This window comes from Podarcis liolepis (genome assembly GCF_965112155.1).
Source record: "Podarcis liolepis genome assembly, chromosome: 13".
Classification (NCBI taxonomy): domain Eukaryota; kingdom Metazoa; phylum Chordata; class Lepidosauria; order Squamata; family Lacertidae; genus Podarcis; species Podarcis liolepis.
Window position 1 is genome coordinate 48,046,812 of NC_139573.1, and position 14,970 is coordinate 48,061,781.

General features: G+C 46.0%; 1 protein-coding gene across 2 annotated transcripts in view; it reads right to left on the reverse strand.

Annotated features, from left to right (window-relative positions):
* LOC310690931 (leucine-rich repeat-containing protein 37A-like) overlaps positions 1-14,970 on the reverse strand; it is a 44,094-nt gene that overhangs the window by 17,964 nt on the left and 11,160 nt on the right. Inside the window, exons 6-12 of one of the 2 annotated variants that reach the window (XM_083470440.1) lie at positions 13,260-13,331; positions 9,855-9,929; positions 9,530-9,648; positions 7,140-8,017; positions 6,489-7,103; positions 2,670-2,777; positions 1,286-1,338 (exon numbers count right to left, since the gene is read on the reverse strand). In XM_083470440.1, coding sequence (XP_083326566.1) covers positions 1,286-1,338; positions 2,670-2,777; positions 6,489-7,103; positions 7,140-8,017; positions 9,530-9,648; positions 9,855-9,929; positions 13,260-13,331 — 1,920 coding nt within the window. Of the gene's footprint in view, positions 1-1,285; positions 1,339-2,669; positions 2,778-6,488; positions 8,018-9,529; positions 9,649-9,854; positions 9,930-13,259; positions 13,332-14,970 lie in introns of both variants that reach the window. The other variant, XM_083470439.1, reaches the window with a different exon arrangement.

Sequence of the window (14,970 nt, forward strand, 5' to 3'; positions counted from 1 at the left end):
ATAGACAATAATGCTTCTACTTGCCTTCCTGAACATATGGTTGCAAAATTACTCTGGAGTGACTAAAGTCCACCTAAAAGGTAAAGGTAAGGGTACCCCTGACCGTTAGGTCCAGTCGTGGCTGACTCTGGGGATGCGGCGCTCATCCCGCTCTATAGGCCGAAGGAGCCAGTGTACAGCTTCCGGGTCATGTGGCCAGCATGACTAAGCCGCTTCTGGCCAACCAGAGCAGCGCATGGAAATGCCGTTTACCTTCCTGCCAGAGTGGTACCTATTTATCTACTTGCACTTTGCCGTGCTTTCGAACTGCTAGGTTGGCAGGAGCAGGGACTGAGCAACGGGAGCTCCGCCTACAGATCAACAAATCCAAAATTTGGCACACATATGACCAAAGATACACTGATTACTAGGCCAGTTTAAAAGGAAGACATTGGCACACCTCTCCGTAGAAACATGGGGTTTTAGGTGTGTCTTAAGACAAAAGGCTGCTAAGGCAGGGCGTGTTGAATTTTCCAACTTTGAAATTCCCCAAATGAGGGGGTGTTGAAAATTCGTAACACGACTTGGGAATTCAAAATATATTTTGGCTAAATTAATATAATTTAGTTTTGTTTGGTAAGTAAAATGTCTGCAAAAAATACATAGAAATCATTTTTAAAAACCAAGTACTTGCAGTTTTAGTATTTATTAATTATCTAGCATTACCTAACCCTTTTAGAAAGTAAAATTAAAATTCTTTGGTTTTCCAAAAGCAGTTTGCGTGCTTCCTCATCAAACATACTTAACAAGCTAAATGTTGTCCAGATCACACAAATAATAGCAGATTTGGATTCCTCGCACCCAAAAACTTATTTTTAAGAAGAAATTTGCACAAATTAAGCTTCACCCCCTAAAATGATACGTCCTACTGCTAAGGGCTAAACTTGACTTGCTCTTAAATATGTTGCAGGCAGCTACAGTATAGGACAGGCATCCCCACCCTGCGGCTCTCCAGATGTTTTGGCCTACAACTCCCATGATCCCTAGCTAACAGGACCAGTGCTCAGGGATGATGGGAATTGTAGTCCAAAACATCTGGAGGGCCAAAGGTTGGGGGTGCCTGATATAGGACTTGATTTTCCTTAACTAATTGTTGGGGGACAATTAATTGTTGTTCTCACAGAGGAAGGGATAGAATCCTCAGCACCCAAAGCATGAGCTTGAGATTTGGATGCAGATTTGAGATTTGGTCCTGCATGCAGAAATCTAAACTGCAGAGAACTAAGGATTCATGGGGAAGAATTACCTTTTTTCAGAGCTGCCGTCCTTTGATTTAGCTGCCGAACGCTGAGAGCAGATCTGTTTAACAAGAAGAGGAAGAAGCGATTGTGACTGACTCAAGATTCTAAGATTACTCACAGATGGGTAGCAGGAATGACTGGGGTGGCCAAGCAAGAGACTAGTTTGTTGTCATGCCTATAATTATAATTATTATTACTATTATTACTTATTCCATTTATATGCCGCCCTTTATCCAAAAGATCCCTGGGCAGTGTACAATATTAAGAACATAATTTATGCAGCATAATAATAAAAACATAATACAGAGCACAATAATAAAATAATCATAGTAACAGTCTCTCCCCCTACCCCCATTTAACAGGCCACAGATTATTTAATGATGAAGGCCGGTCTAAAGAAGAATGGCTTTGCCTGGCGTTTAAGACATGTAATGATGGCGCCAGGCGAGACTCTCTGGGGAGAGCATTCCTCAGACGAGGAGCCAACACAGCAAAGGCTCGTTCTTACACTGTCTCCCTCCAAACCTCTCAGGGAGGGGGACATTGAGATGGGCCTTGGATAACAAGCGCAGGGTCCTTTCTATTTAAAAGGATGGAGCTCAAAGCGGCTTGGATACCTCAACCCTACTCCCTGTTGTGAAGACATTTGCTGCAGTCATTCATTCTGTTCCTGGTCTTAGCCTTGACATTATAGAAGCAGAAGACCCGTTTCAGAAGAGATGTGTGTTTGTTTGTTTGTTTGTTTGTGTGTGTGTGTGTGTGTGTGTGTGTTTGTGTGTGTGTTTGTTTGTGTGTGTGGTATGGGTAGAGGAGGAAATTGATTCAGTGCACATTTAAATACAGTGCAAATTCACACTTTCTGAAACGGTTCATGAGACAAAACAAAGCTATGCGTCAAAATTCACAGTTATCTAAATTTTGCAAAGCAATTTTCCAACTCAACTGTGTTTAGGGGGAAAATGCATATATTGGGGGGATGTGGGCATAAAAATAAACATAATAGTGAAAACAACAAACAAAAATGCATTGTATTAATGGCAAGAATGTGCGCATCAGCCAAAACTGGGTATAAAAATATGTTTAATAAGATTTCTTTTTTAAAAAAAAATGTCACTAATTGCTGTAAAAAGTGGGAAAGTGCATTTAAGACAAGAAAAAATGAGAAAATAAGAGAACTAAAATTGACAGATTCTTCATCCTTATGTGTAACTCTGGCTTAAATTAAGGTGAAGAACAAGGTGTTATAACCAGCAGGGTGTTGGTCCTTCCACAACAGCAGAATATAGTGTGTTTTGGGGATATATGCTACCCATTCAAAGCAATGGAATATATGGCAAGTTAAGAGATCAAAATAAGGATTTTTAAAACAACAACAGACTTTTAGCTTACCTCAATCAGGCAAATTACTGCAATGATAATCATTATCACAGCCGTCACTGAAATAGCCAGCAATAGCTTGTTGCCGTACCCATATTCTGGAATCCCCTGCCGCGCTATCTGCAAGATTGGACAGAAGAAAGTAAAATAAGGCAGTTGGCTTTTTCTGTTTCTCTCCTTTCATCAGCCACAAACACTGTTTGAGGGTGGCTTGCACTCATACAAACACATAAAGCTGCCTTATACAGTGGTACCTCGGGTTAAGTACTTAATTTGTTCCGGAGGTCCGTTCTTAACCTGAAACTGTTCTTCACCTGAAGCACCACTTTAGCTAATGGGGCCTCCCACTGCTGCCGTGCGCTTTCTGTTCTCATCCTGAGGTAAAGTTCTTAACCTGAGGTACTATTTCTGGGTTAGCGGAGTCTGTAACCTGAAGCGTCTGTAACCCGAGGGACCACTGTACTAGAATCAGATTTTGATCCATGAATCCCAGCCTATTGAATCTGGCAACCAATGTTTTTCCTTATTGCCCGGGATATATTTAACTACCGATGCCAGGGACGGAGGCCTGGATTCAATTAAACACGCACGCCAGCAGAAGCTGGCGCAAGGTTTTTTGCTAGTGCGATGCGGCTTCCAACTTCTTCCCTCTGCACACTCCCTGCATCTCCCCCAAATCTTCTCTGGAGGGTCCGGAGAACAGTGCAGGAGAGCAGGGGAGTGAATCCACCTGACAAGCACAAATACTGTCACCAATGGAAGAATCAGAGCAGCGCAATGCAGAATTCCCCCCTATATCTGGGTTCTTCTATATGCTAACTGTTATGTACTGAAGTTCTCATCCTGGGCCAGCAGGGGGATACTGTAGATAGTTATGCAAATAAGGAGTTGAAAGTGACGTTCAGTGATTGGATAGTTTTAGAAAATTGTTACAGTTACGTTGTACTGGAGCTCTATATAAGCAGGCTGACTGAACCCTTCAGTTCAGTTCTGTTCTGGCCTGTGAATAAACAAGAGCTGTTTGAAGAATCGCTGTGTCATCTGATATGTTCACCCACAACTTAACACTAACCATGTGGTTCACCACAAAGCTATGGGCCTTCTCAGAGGCAGCCAAAGTTCTATGAAGACTTACAAGACCTTATAGAAGTGACACCAAAGAAGGATGTTCTTCTCATTATAGGGGATTGGAATGCTAAAGTAGGGAATCAAGAGATAAAAGGAACAACTGGCAAGTTTGGCCTTGGAGATCAAAACGAAGCAGGGCAAAGGCTAATAGAGTTCTGTCAAGAGAACAAGCTGGTCATCACAAACACGCTTTTCCAACAACACAAGAGACGACTCTACACATGGACATCACCAGATGGGCAACATCGAAATCAGATTGATTATATTCTCTGCAGCCAAAGATGGAGAAGCTCTATACAGTCAGCAAAAACAAGACCTGGAGCTGACTGTGGCTCAGATCATCAGCTTCTTATAGCAAAATTCAAGCTTAAACTGAAGAAAGTAGGAAAAACCACTGGGCCGGTAAGATACAATCTAAACCAAATCCCTTATGAATACACAGTGGAAGTGAGGAACAGGTTTAAGGATTTAGATTTGCTGGACAGAGTGCCTGAAGAACTATGGGTGGAGGCTCGCAACATTATACAGGAGGCAGCAACTAAAACCATCCCAGTGAAAAGGAATGCAAGAAAACAAAGTGGCTGTCCAACGAGGCGTTACAAATAGCGGGGGAGAGAAGGCAAGCAAAATGTGAGGGAGATAGTGAAAGATACAGGAAATTGAATGCAGATTTCCAAAGAATAGCAAGGAGAGACAAGAAGGCCTTCTTAAACGAGCAATGCAAAGAAATAGAGGAAAACAATAGAATGGGAAGAACCAGAGATCTGTTCAAGAAAATCGGAAATATGAAAGGAACATTTCGTACAAAGATTACCATAATAAAGGACAAAAGTGGTAAGGACCTAACAGAAGCAGAAGACATCAAGAGGTGGCAAGAATACACAGAGGAATTATACCAGAAAGATATGGATGTCTCGTACACCCCAGGTAGTGTGGCTGCTGACCTTGAGCCAGACATCCTGGAGAGTGAAGTCAAATGGGCCTTAGAAAGCACTGCAAATAACAAGGCCAGTGGAAGTGATGGTATTCCAGCTGAACTGTTTAAAATTTTAAAAGATGATGCTGTTAAGGTGCTACACTCAATATGCCAGCAAGTTTGGAAAACTCAGCAGTGGCCAGAGGATTGGAGAAGATCAGTCTACATCCCAATCCCAAAGAAAGGCAGTGCCAAAGAATGCTCCAACTACCGCACAATTTCACTCATTTCACATGCTAGCAAGGTTATGCTTAAAATTCTACAAGGAAGGCTTAAGCAGTATGTGGACCAAGAACTCCCAGAAGTGCAAGCTGGATTTAGAAGAGGCAGAGGAACCAGAGACCAAATTGCAAACATGTGCTGGATTATGGAGAAATCTAGAGAGTTCCAGAAAGACATCTACTTCTGCTTCATTGACTATGCAAAAGCCTTCGACTGTGTCGACCACAGCAAACTATGGCAAGTTCTTAAAGAAATGGGGAGTGCCTGATCACCTCATCTGCCTCCTGAGAAATCTCTATGTGGGACAAGAAGCTACAGTTAGAACTGGATATGGAACAACTGATTGGTTCAAAATTGGGAAAGGAGTACGACAAGGCTGTATATTGTCTCCCTGCTTATTTAACTTATATGCAGAATTCATCATGCAAAAGGCTGGGCTGGATGAATCTGAAGCCGGAATTAAGATTGCCGGAAGAAATATCAACAACCTCAGATATGCAGATGACACAACCTTGATGGCAAAAAGTGAGGAGGACTTAAAGAACCTTTTATTGAGGGTGAAAGAGGAGAGCGCAAAATATGGTCTGAAGCTCAACATAAAAAAAAAACAAGATCATGGCCACTGGTCCCATCACCTCCTGGCAAATAGAAGGGGAAGAAATGGAGGCAGTAAGAGATTTTACTTTCTTGGGCTCCATGATCACTGCAGATGGTGACAGCAGTCCCGAAATTAAAAGACGCCTGCTTCTTGGGAGAAAAGCAATGACAAACCTAGACAGCATCTTAAAAAGTAGAGACATCACCTTGCCAACAAAGGTCCGTATAGAAAAAGCTATGGTTTTCCCAGTAGTGATGTATGGAAGTGAGAGCTGGACCATAAAGAAGGCTGATCGCCGAAGAATTGATGCTTTTGAATTATGGTGCTGGAGGAGACTCTTGAGAGTCCCATGGACTGCAAGAAGATCAAACCTCTCCATTCTGAAGGAAATCAGCCCTGAGTGCTCACTGGAAGGACAGATCCTGAAGCTGAGGCTCCAAGACTTTGGCCACCTCATGAGAAGAGAAGACTCCCTGGAAAAGACCCTGATGTTGGGAAAGATGGAGGGCACAAGGAGAAGGGGACGACAGAGGATGAGATGGTTGGATGGTGTTCTTGAAGCTACCAGCATGAGTTTGCTCAAACTGCGGGAGGCAGTGGAGGACAGAAGTGCCTGGCGTGCTCTGGTCCATGGGGTCACGAAGAGTCGGACACGACTAAACGACTAAACAACAACAACCACCACTGTATATATATGACTCACTAGCGTGAGTTAGGAAGGATAATATTTAATCAATATGTCCTCTCCTACTATCCACAACATTCCCACAGTCTTCTGCAACTTTGGACTGTAATCTTCAGATCACAACTTCCATCAGTCCCAACCAGCATAGCCAATGATCAGGGATGATGGAATTTCTAACTCAACGCCATCTGGAAAGCACCAGGTTGGCGGAAGCTGCCTTACCTCGTCGGAAGGTTTCCCCATTTTCCTTGGGCTCAACGTGGTCTTGTTGGCTGTATTCTTGGCAGACCAAAGGTACGACTTCCACAGGGAGGTGGTCTCCTTGATGTTTTCTCTCTCGCTGAAGAGCTTCATGAGGAGGCCTGTCCTGGAGATGAGCTTAGCACAAGCCAGCTGGATGGCGGGTTCTGTGCAGTCCATCTTCAAGATGCGGATCACGTGGGAGATGAGGTTCCTCACCGGCGCGTTGGGGATGAGGGGCTCCAAACGCTTGTTGAGCTCCGCTTCAAAGAGGTCGCCCTGAAGCAAATAGTCGTCTGGAGCTGGCAAGAGCTGAAGGCGCGGGGAATACGTGGTCCTTTGCTCGTGGTGCTCCCAGTGCGTCTCTTGCGACAAGGTGATGTCAGGGGAGATCTCATTCAAGGTTTCCGAGTCGTCGGGCGGGGGCTTGGATTTATCTTGTTTCATCAGCTGGCTGAGCAGCTCCTCCTTCTTCAATATCTCAGACTCCAGGCGCTCCCGCAAAATTTCCTCTGACTTGTCTGTGCTCTCTTCACGTGGAGATGCGGCGGCCGGCTGGGCCTCAGCGGCCGGCTGGGCCTCGGCGGCCGGCTGGGTCTCGGCGGCCGGCTGAGCCTCGGCGGCCGGCTGAACCTCGGCGGCCGGCTGAGCCTCGGCGGGTGAAACCGGGTTAGGTACTACTTGCACCTCCTCCTTCACAGCAGGGCTTTGCTCTCCCTGCTCTGCGCTGCTGGTTTTGTTGGGGTGCTTCAAGATAATCACTACCTTGCCTGTCATGTCTTCGGGATTCTCGTCCACCATGATGGAGGCGGTCAAGGGAGGGGACTGGGTCGGGTACTGTCCGGCGGAGCGTTTCCAAGAGGAACCAAGAGCTGCTCGGCGGAGTCGAGCCATACTTAGAGGCTCTAGACCCCCGGCTAGCTTCCTCCAGTTCCGAGGCCTAGCAGGGGAATCTGTGCTGCTTTGCTGCCCCGCATGCTGCTTGGCAGACTCTGCAAATTCTCGCCTCTCTCTGCCAGCCCTGAGAAACGACTCCACCCATCTTGGGGTGTTGCCACGCCAAGTTTCTCTTCTCACCCTTCTTAGGTGTCTTCCCTTCGCTTGGGCAGCCCTTGTAGCCTGCTGTGTTTTCGGAGGCTCCTGAGCCGGCTGTGGCCCGCCTTGACTCTCCCTTTCGTCTTCTGCGATTTTTTCTTTGAGCGCCACCTGCAGCAAGTTGGCCAGCAGGTACAGCTTCTTCAGCTCGCTCTGATCAGCCCACTTCACATCCAGGAGGTCCTCGCTCTTCAGCTTTTTGAAGCCCTTGACGGATTCGAAAAGGCTGGTGGGGAGTTGGTGGAAATGGAGGTCCAAGTGAGACTTGCCCTCGGTGGCCGAGAGGGTCAGAGTCAGGTTGGCGCGGAAAGACCTCTCGGGCAGAATGTTCAGGGTGCTGCCGCTGTCGTTCAGCTTCCTGGTTTCCAACACCTTGATGACATCTTCTTGCATCTTGCTCATCGCCTCCTCTTTCTCTGCTCGGAGAAAGAAGAACAAGGAAAGAACAACAGAGTTGTTCTGTGAGCTTCGGGAAGGGAACTTGGAAATGGGACAAATACAGCGAAATCGCACGGCTTCCCTTCAAGGAATCCTGAGAACTTCGAATTGTTCAGGGTTCCTGGGAATCATAGTTCTGTAAAAGGGTGAGCTACAGTTCCCAGGATTCTTGCGGGGGGGGGGAGCCATATGTTATAAATGTATGGTGTGAATGTGACCATTCTGTCCAGTTTGGGCTGAATATGGCCCCTGTTGCAACCCTATACTCTTCTACCTGGGAGTAAGCCCCACTGAATTCAATGGGGCAAGTGTGTGTGTGTGTGTGTGTTTTCTCTCTCAGCCCTGTTGTTTTGGGGCAATGCTACTGCGAATCTAGGGACGTGGGTGGTGCTGTGGGTTAAACCACAGAGCCTAGGACTTGCCGATCAGAAGTTCGGCGGTTCGAATCCCCGCGACGGGGTGAGCTCCTGTTGCTTGGTCCCTGCTCCTGCCAACCTAGCAGTTCAAAAGCACGAAGTGCAAGTAGATCAATAGGTACCACTCCAGCGGGAAGGAAGGTAAACTCCGTGCCCTGCTCTGTTTCTCCAGAAGCGGCTTAGTCATGCTGGCCACATGACCCGGAAGCTGTACGCCAGCTCCCTCGGCCAATAAAGCGAGATGAGCGCCGCAACCCCAGAGTCGATCACGACTGGACCTAATGGTCAGGGGTCCCTTTACCCTTTATTGCGAATCTAGCACCACTTGCATGCCTGTGTTTTATCTGACCACCCTTTGTGTTAGTTTCTTACAGGTTCCGTATTACTCTGAACCTGTAAGCTTTTAAATAAACCGTTTATTTCAGTTTAGTTTCCCTTTAGAAGGTCAACCACGGCCAATTAGAAATGTGGAGGAAGAGCCTAAATGCAGGATTCTGGGGGTAAAAAGATTGCACTTTGTGGATTTGTTTCGATTTTGGTGCCATTTTGAACACTGGCGTTTCTGGCCTCATTTGTTAATGTGTTCCATTTCCCAACATTTCCCCCCCTTAGGCTGGGTTGCGCACGATACCATTAAAGCACATTCTTCCCCTCAAAGAATTCTGGGTAGTGTGGTTTGCCCCTCACAGAGTTACAGTTCCCAGAAACCCTTAACAAACCACAAGGCCCAGAATTCTTTGAGGGAACGATTGTGCTTCACATTTGCTTTAAAGATACAGTGGTACCTCGGTTTTCAAACGTCTCGGAAGTCAAACGTTTCGGCTTCCAAACGCCAAAAACCTGCTGCGGTTTCTGAATGCTTTTTGGAAGCTGAATGTGCCACATGACTTCCATATTGAGTTTTCCAGATGTAAATGCTTCCGGAAATGCATGCTTTGGTTTTTGAACATTTTGGAAGTTGAACAGTCTTCTGGAATGGATTACATTCGAAAATGGAGGTATAGTTTCTACCCAGCCTTTGTGTGAAACTAGACAGACAGAAACAAACGTTTTAATTTTAAAAAACAAACCTACCACACAAAGTGACGTTAGCGGTACATGTGTTGGCGCAATCCAACTTGACCGACTCACACAAAAGCTCAATGTCGTCCTGAATATGGCAGAGGCAACAGGCCATCTTTCTGGGCAAGATGCTGCAGATGGAAAAAACGACAAACATCTTTAGCCTCTTCTCGTTGCAATTTACCAGCAATCTGAGCGCAAACAGCCCGGATACTTGAGTGAGAACAGGAGGAGCAGAAAGGAAAAAGGTAGGTAAGATAAGATTAGCTGCCATTTTCAGTTCTTACTTCTCACTCTTGGACCCCAGCAAAAGAAAAGGGTCACACACGATACTTACAGAGTTTTCAGTTGCAGGCAAGTTCTGAGAAGCGCCTCCAATATCTCTGGAGTCACATCAGTGGCACCAAGGTCCCTGGAAAAAGGACGCGAGAGTCTTTGCTGTGTGAAACGCCAAGGCATACCAAGAGATATAAAAGATGGAGCACCTTGCATAGTGGGTTTAATGAAACTCACTGGGTGACCTCACTCTGGTCAATTACCGTATTTTTCGCTCTATAACACGCACCCGACCATAACACGCACATAGTTTTTAGAGGAGGAAAACAAGAAAAAAAAATATTCTAAACAAAACAGTGGATGTATGATTTTTGTGGTTCAGACATGTGATCTGACGGTGACTTTGGGGTAGCCCAGTGCAAAAATCCTGAGGATCCATGTGGATCCATGCTTTGTAACCACGTTTTAAGTGGGGAGGGAAGGAAAAGCACCTAAGGGACAAGGGACACGCGTGGGGTGGGTGGAGAAGGATGCTGTTAATAATGCAGAAGAGGGGTATAAGAGGAGAAGGCTCCTCTCCTCTCCCGCTTTGCTCCTTTAAAGGCTCTACTTCTCTCCCTCCTCCCCCGCTCGCTGAAAAACTTTGCTGCTATTTAGCCAGCTGAGTGGGGAGGAGAGAGGGACAGAGAGCCTGCTTGCTTTAAAGGAGCCAACCAGACAGGAGCCGCTTACACTCGTGTAAGCGGCTCCTCTCCTCTCCCACTTTGCTCCTTTAAAGCAAGCAGGCTCTCTGTCCCTCTCTCCTCCCCACTCAGCGGCTCTTCTCCCGCTTTGCTGTTTCAAAGCGAGCCACGGAGGAGGGAAGGAAGGGGAAGCATGGATCCTCTGCTCACGACTGCAGCAGATCCCCCCGCCATCCGTAGGCATTCGCTCCATAACACGCACAGACATTTCCCCTTACTTTCTAGGAGGAAAAAACTGTGTGTTATGGTGCAAAAAATACGGTATGCCTTAGACCAGACTGGCCTAGCCTACAGGGTTGTTGAGAGGATGAAATGGCATTAACCCCGTGCCTGCTGCCCCAGAGTTCCTCAGAGAAAGGATGGGACGCAATTGTGAGAAGTAACAATGCAAAGCGTCACTAGGCCATCGTTTCCACCGGGACAGCTTCTACGGGGAAAAAGGTGTGCTGCTTCTGAATTATACACAGCTCCACATCATGCAGAATGGGAAGAGAGAGAGCCTAAGGCTCAGTCCTTGCCACCTGTCGGACAACACTAAAGACAAGAGTGCCTCCAAGCACATGCAGAGTTCATTTCTTTTGCCACTGACTAAGAACAGTCTGCCCCTATGCATCTGGGTGTGGAGAGGAAAGCTTTCTGGTAAAGTTGGTGGCTTTGAAGCAAGCTTGAGCCCTCAACTCAGCCTGGCCTAGGAGCATAGCTGTCAACTTTTCCCTTTTCTTGCGAGGAATCCTATTCAGAATAAGGGAATTTCCCTTAAAAAAACGGGAAACGTTGACAATTATGCCTAGGAGTCATGCTTTTGACTGGAAATCTGCATTCCTGGCATCAACTAGGGATGCAAAAATCTATCAGTTTGTGTCTTTCTCTCTGTTTCTCATTTTTTTAAATCTTCAGTTTGCCACATTTCTGCATATTTTGCATTAAAAAACAACAACGGTCCATACTCACCAGAACTTGTTACTGTTTTAGTGTGTGTTTCTTCTTATAGACACATTTTTGAAAGCATTTTTTCCTAACGCAATGCATTCTTTTATGTTGTTTTCACTAATATAATCATTTTTATGCAAACTTTCCTTTAACATGCAGACTTTTTTTTTTAGTTGGAGAACTGCATAGCTGTGTTTTGGTGCATTAATTCCCTATATTACATTGGGCTGCTCCAGGTTCCTCAGTGATTCACAAAAGCAACCTAAACATATGATCAAAGGCAATTGGCTGCTGCTGCTGCTGCTGCTGCTTCTTCTTCTTCTTCTTCTTCTTCTTCTTCTTCTTCTTCTTCTTCTTCTTCTTCTTCTTCTTCTTCTTCATCATCTCCCCGCCCATCTGACTGGGTTGCCCCAGCCATTCTGGACTTCCAACAGAATATGCAAAAACCCAACAGAACATCACACATGAAAAGCTTCCCAATACAGGGCTGCCTGCAGACGTCTACGGAAGGTCATATAATTATTTATCTCTTTGACATTTGACAGGAGAGCGCTCCATAGGGCGGGTGGTGTTATGTACTGAAGTTCTCACCCTGGGCCAGCAGGGGGATACTGTAGATAGTTATGCAAATAAGGGATCGAAAGTGACGTTCAGTGATTGGATAGTTTTAGAAAGTTGTTACAGTAACGTGGTACTGGAGCTCTATATAAGCAGGCTGACTGAGCCCTTCAGTTCAGTTCTGTTCTGGCCTCTGAATAAAGAAGAGCTGTTTGAAGAATCGCTGTGTCGCCTGATATGTTCACCCACAACGTAACAGGTATCACTACCAAGAAGGCCCTTATCATTCACTTATGTGTTCCAGGAACAAAAAAAACTAGTTTCCAGTCAAAATTAAACGCTGCAATCTGTGTGTGCTCAGAGACAAACACTCTCCTTTTTATATATTACTTCACACATTTTGTGGCCGAGACCTGGCAGGAAAACTGGGCTGCAGGGGAATGCCTTTAACTATGAGAGTTACTCGGAGGCACTATCAAGCGGTTAATTTAGATGTATTTTTAAATTTCATTTCTCTTTATTTGTTACATTGCCATCCAGCCTTTCCTCAAAGTTATTCAAGGAAGCGTACGTACCTCCCTCTCCAATCTCTGACCAATTTAGTATTCCCAACTGTCTTGTGAGGCAGAGGATTTGAGAAAATATAGCAACCAACCAACCAATAGTGATTAAGTGTGCTTCATGGCTGAGTCCAGACTTGAACTTTGGGCTACCTTGCCCTAGTCCAGTCTAACCACTATACCACATTGGCTCTTCAGATGTTATAAAGGTAACGGGACCCCTGACCATTAGGTCCAGTCATGGCCAACTCTGGGGTTGTGGTGCTCATCTCGCTTTATTGGCCGAGGGAGCCGGCGTACAGCTTCCGGGTCATGTGGCCAGCATGACTAAGCCGCTTCTGGCCAACCAGAGCAGCGCATGGAAACACCGTTTAACTTCCCACCAGAGTGGTACCTATTTATCTACTTGTACTTGGAAGTGATTTCGAACTGCTAGGTTGGCAGAAGCAGGGACCGAGCAATGGGAGCTCACCCTGTCGCGGGGATTCGAACCGCCGACCTTCTGATTGGCAAGTCCTAGGCTCTGTGGTTTAACCCACAGCACCACCCGCTGTGACAAAAATAACAAGAGGAAGATGAATGAAGCTCCTCGCGACCCAAGCAAACCCAAATAGTAGCATCTGTAGTAGAAAAATCCCAAGCGAAGACGCAAGCAAATGTATTTCAGGTACTTACAGGAACTTCAGCGAGGGCAGTTTGTAAAAACGGGCATCTTCAATGACCGTTAGCGGATTATGGTTGAGAACCCTGCAGAAAAACCGGGGAAAGGGAACTGGTTGTTGTAACCAGCTTAAAAAGCAAACAAAACCAGCCGCTTAAAAATACCTGGTCAGACCAAGGCAGTTTGCTGCCTCAAACAGATGAACTGCACAGAGCAATAATCAGTCATTAGAGATACTGTGAAATTCTAAAGTTTTAAAGAGAGATTATGGTGCTCGACTCTGTGTGGAAATATGGAAGCCACTCATCATCATCCATTATTGTTGTTATTGTTGTTTTATTATTTATACCCCACCCATCTGCCTGGGTTTCCCCAGTCACTCTGCTTGGCTTACAAGCACATATAAAAACACAGCAAAAAGTCAAACATTAAAAACTTCAGACCTTCCAAGTGTCCCTATTTTCCAGCAACAGCTCTAGATTTACAGAAGCCATTTCTGATTTGATCCCGGAATGGCATGGTTTTGTTTAGGATGTCTCTATCTCCAGTGACTGGAGGCGGTTGGAGGTTGGATGGCGGCTAACAGATTGAGGTTGAATCCTGACAAGACAGAAGTACTGTTTTTGGGGGACAGGAGGCGGGCAGGTGTGGAGGATTCCCTGGTCCTGAATGGGGTAACTGTGCCCCTGAAGGACCAGGTGCGCAGCCTGGGAGTCATTTTGGACTCACAGCTGTCCATGGAGGCACAGGTCAAATCTGTATCCAGGGCAGCTGTTTACCAGCTCCATCTGGTACGCAGGCTGAGACCCTATCTGCCTGCGGACTGCCTCGCCAGAGTGGTGCATGCTCTGGTTATCTCCCGCTTGGATTACTGCAATGCGCTCTACGTGGGGCTACCTTTGAAGGTGACCCGGAAACTACAACTAATCCAGAACGCGGCAGCTAGACTGGTGACTGGGAGCGGCCGCCGAGACCACATAACACCAGTCTTGAAAGACCTACATTGGCTCCCAGTACGTTTCTGAGCACAATTCAAAGACTTGGTGCTGACCTTTAAAGCCCTAAACGGCCTTGGTCCAGTATATCTGAAGGAGCGTCTCCACCCCCATTGTTCTACCCGGACACTGAGGTCCAGCACTGAGGGCCTTCTGGCGGTTCCCTCATTGCGAGAAGCCAAGTTACAGGGAACCAGGCAGAGGGCCTTCTCGGTAGTGGCGCCTTCCCTGTGGAAACCCTCTCACCAGATGTCAAAGAGAACAACAACTACCAGGCTTTTAGAAGACATCTGAAGGCAGCCCTGTTTAGGGAAGCTTTTAATGTTTGATGTATTATAGTATTTTAATATTCTTTTGGAAGCCACCCAGAGTGGCTGGGGAAGCCCAGCCAGATGGGCGGGGTATAAATAATAAATTATTATTATTATTATTATTATTATTATTATTATTATTATTATTATTAATTATGTGACCCTCAAGCTAAGGAGATAAGCAACTATACAACCTTTAGAAGACAATGTTTTATTCTGTTTTTATATATCCTGGAAGCTACCCAGCCTAGGCGTCATCTGGGAGTCCAACAATACCTGGAGGTTCACTACGCCTGAATTAACATACCCTCCAACATTTCTCTGATGAAAACAGGGGTGTCCTATTCCATAATAATAGGCTTCTGTAAATCTGGGACTGTCAATGGAAAATAGGGACACTTGGAGGGCCAGCCCTGCAC